The following is a 3,258-nucleotide window of genomic DNA, read 5'->3' as shown; positions in this document are numbered from 1 at the left end:
CCTGCCTCTGCCTCCCGAGTGCTGGGATTAAAGGCGTGCGCCACCATCGCCCGGCGACTATGAGGATTTTTGAAGATGAACTAAATGCATTTTTGCATTATGGTGTGGCTACAAGCCTAGGGCGTCCAGGGAATGGAATGTGGTGGTTTGAATAAGAATGTCTCCCAAAGTCATCAGGAAGTGGAACTGTTTGAAAGGATTCGGAGGAATAGGAGGTGTGGCCTTGGTGGAGGAAGTGAGTCACTGAGGGTGGGCTTTGAGGTTTCAAAAGCCCACACCAGGCCCAGTCTCACTCTCTGCTTGTGGTTTGGGATGTAGTTCTCAGCTACTGCTCCAGCACCATGCTCCCCACCATAACAATAATGGACTAAGCCTCTGGAACTGTAAGCAAGGCCCCAATTAAATGGTTTCTCCTATAAGAGTTGCTTTGGCCATGGTGTCTCTTCACAGCAATAGAATAATAACTAATGTATGCATAATAATATTTCCCTCAAAGTTTATGTTTAGGACAGACTGCCTCCTGTGAGCACATGGTTCATTTCTCTTGAGAAGCAGACCCTGACCTGACCCTCCATGGGCACAGCAATTAAGAGTTTGTTCTCTGGGGCTGGAGAGATGGCTTAGTGGTTAGGAGCATTGCCTGCTCTTCCAAAGGTCCTGAGTTCAATTCCCAGCAACCACATGGTGGCTCACAACCATCTGTAATGGGGTCTGGTGCCCTCTTCTGGCCTGCAGGCTTACACGCAGACAGAATATTGTATACATAATAAATAAATATTTTAAAAAATGAGTTTGTTCTCTGAATACACCGGCTCTGACTCTAGTGATGTCATACTTATTCAATATATATATATATATATATATATATATATATATGCTTATAAGACCATAATACAAGGGAGATGATGTTCTGTGGGTGCTCACATGAGGGTGTGAGCTCTCCCTGGGAGGACCTCCTGAGCTGTGGATGGGTCCTGTTTGGAAAGGAGAAGAGAGGCTCCAGGCAAAGGCGGGGAGGGTCAGAGGGCAGTGGGAAGGTGCTAGGGTCCCTAAGAAGCTTGGATTCTTCTTTGATTGACCTGGGGAGCCTTCAGACGGATGAGCTGGAAAAGGGGTGTAGATACAAATGGGGTTGGGTGGGATGTAGGCCAGCAAGGGCCTTGGTGTGGAACCCGAGTGTGCCTACTTCCTGGCCTGTTCTCTCAGGGCTGGTTGAGGATTCAAGGTCAAAGATTCTTGGCCAGTGGTTCCCAACCTTCCTAATGCTGTGAGCCTTTAATATATTTCCTCATGTTGTGGTGACCCCCAACCATGAAGTTATTTCATTGCTACTTCATAACTGTAATTTTGCTGCTGTTATGAATTGCAGTTTAAATATCTGCTGTGTAGGATATCTGGATATATGACCCCCGTGACACTGAACTGTATTTACAGGCAGAGGCTGCCAGTTTAATAACCACAGAGCTGCCTGCTCTGCAATTAAAATAAGCCAGACTCTTATAGGATAGTCAGGTTAGAACTGAGGCCCGGATGCTTTTCATGTGTTTTCTCCCCAAGTTGGTTCTCGGGGGTACCTGCCTCCTTTCCAGTGGACCTCCTCAGCCCCAGCAAGGTCTTGTGTACCAAAGTTCCCTCTCCTAAAGGACCAATTCCCTGTTTGTCTTGGGAAATGAGTTGTCCAGTGTGTCACCGGTAATTTCCCCAAGAATCTCCCTGATTTCCCTTTTCCTGGGATGCCTGCATTCTAGGGGCTTCTGGGCTTGTCCCGTGACTCTTGACCACTCAATCCAGTCAGATCCTCAGTTATCCTTGTCCCGCAGAAGCCAAACCTCTGTTGGGAAAACATCTGTGATGTATGATGCCTTCCACTAGAAGGCAGTATTGTGCCTTCAGAACCAGGCTGCCTGCAGGAGGAAGGCATGGATGGGAGGGGAGAGTGGGTGGATCTCTCTCTAGGTCTTAGTTTCCCATAAATAAATTTTAGATTAGGTCTCACTGTGTAGCCCAGGCTAGACTCAATCCTACATTCATGTCCCAGCTAGAACTGGGGCAAGCACCACCATGCCCGGTTCTTCTCATCTATAAAGGGGCTAGGAGGCACGGTTAGATTGCAGGGCTCTAAGTCATGACGGACAGGTAGGCAAGAACAGGCACCAAGTTCTGGAGAATTCTGTATCCTGAGCTAACTGGTTTGAGTGCTTTTCTCTCCTGGGAGTCTGAAAGAATCTGGAAGGCAGGGGCATTGACCATGAGGGCTGACTGTGAGTGGCCCTTGGGGTCCGTGGGTGCTCACCTTGGCACGTCCGCTCGTCTGTCAGCAGCTTGTGGCCCTTCTGGCAGCCGCACTCAAAGCTGCCCACGGTGTTTCGGCAGAAGTGGTCACAGCCTCCGTTGTTCATCAAGCACTCGTTGATGTCTGAAGAGGTTGGGGAGGGGAGCAGGCTCAGGTGCCGTGGTGGAGATGGCCTGGGGAAGGGGTGGTGCCATCCTGCCTTTTGGCCTTGACCTGCCTGCTGCTCATTGCCTAGGGCTGGCCTCTGGTCCCCAGTTGGGCACAGGTGTGAAGAACCTGGGTAAATCGCTAAACCCTGGTTCCCCAAGGTCCCTGGCTTCCCCTGTGATTGGTAACTCTGGTACCTCGTTTTAAGGTTCAGGGATCAACAGAGACAATGACGCTTCCCATGTCCCTTTACCCAAACATTCTGGAAGGAATGGGGCTGCAGCAATGCTGCCTCAGGTGACATGGGGCAAGCTGGTCCGCCCCCCCATCCCAGGGTGACAATAAAAAGGGTTCCACTATATAGGACAGACACCATGAGGATGACACAAAATCACAGCTCCAAGGTGTTGGGGCTAAGTGGGTGTCAGTACACTTGAGAAGCCACTGTCACTGCTTGCTGCCTACCAAGGAGTCTGTGTGGTGGAGGAAGTGCCTGGGTGGTGAGGCTTCCTCTGGTGAGTGAGGTCTGACCCTACCCCACTTCCCTGTCTGTTAACTTGACCTGTTTTTGTTTCGGCAGTGAGTAGTGACTGTACTAGACAGGTCACCGAGCCCACCCAGGCTACTTATGATGCCCCTCACCCCATGCCTCTCATGAGTAAGCTTGCCAGTTGGCCTTGATTCACATTTTTCCAGCAATAGGGAGCTTTCTCCTCCAGGGTGTGGGGCCTCTGGCTAACACTTCAAGAATGTCTGTCCACTAGCACCGGACTGAGCTCCCAATGTCCCAATGAAGAGCAGAAGGAGGGAGAACATGA

General features: G+C 50.2%; 1 protein-coding gene across 2 annotated transcripts in view; it reads right to left on the bottom strand.

Moving 5' to 3' along the window:
• The window catches only part of Scube1 (signal peptide, CUB domain and EGF like domain containing 1), a 119,507-nt gene that overhangs the window by 28,233 nt on the left and 88,016 nt on the right, over positions 1 to 3,258 (bottom strand). For both annotated transcript variants that reach the window (XM_005354433.3, XM_005354434.3), the window contains one exon: positions 2,294 to 2,416. In XM_005354433.3, the coding sequence (XP_005354490.1) occupies positions 2,294 to 2,416 (123 nt within the window). The remainder of the gene's footprint in view (positions 1 to 2,293; positions 2,417 to 3,258) is intronic.

The sequence above is a fragment of the Microtus ochrogaster genome, chromosome 15, assembly GCF_000317375.1.
Source record: "Microtus ochrogaster isolate Prairie Vole_2 chromosome 15, MicOch1.0, whole genome shotgun sequence".
NCBI classification, from domain to species: domain Eukaryota; kingdom Metazoa; phylum Chordata; class Mammalia; order Rodentia; family Cricetidae; genus Microtus; species Microtus ochrogaster.
The sequence above is the reverse complement of the archived record's forward strand: the minus strand, read 5'-3'. Positions and strand labels throughout refer to the sequence as shown.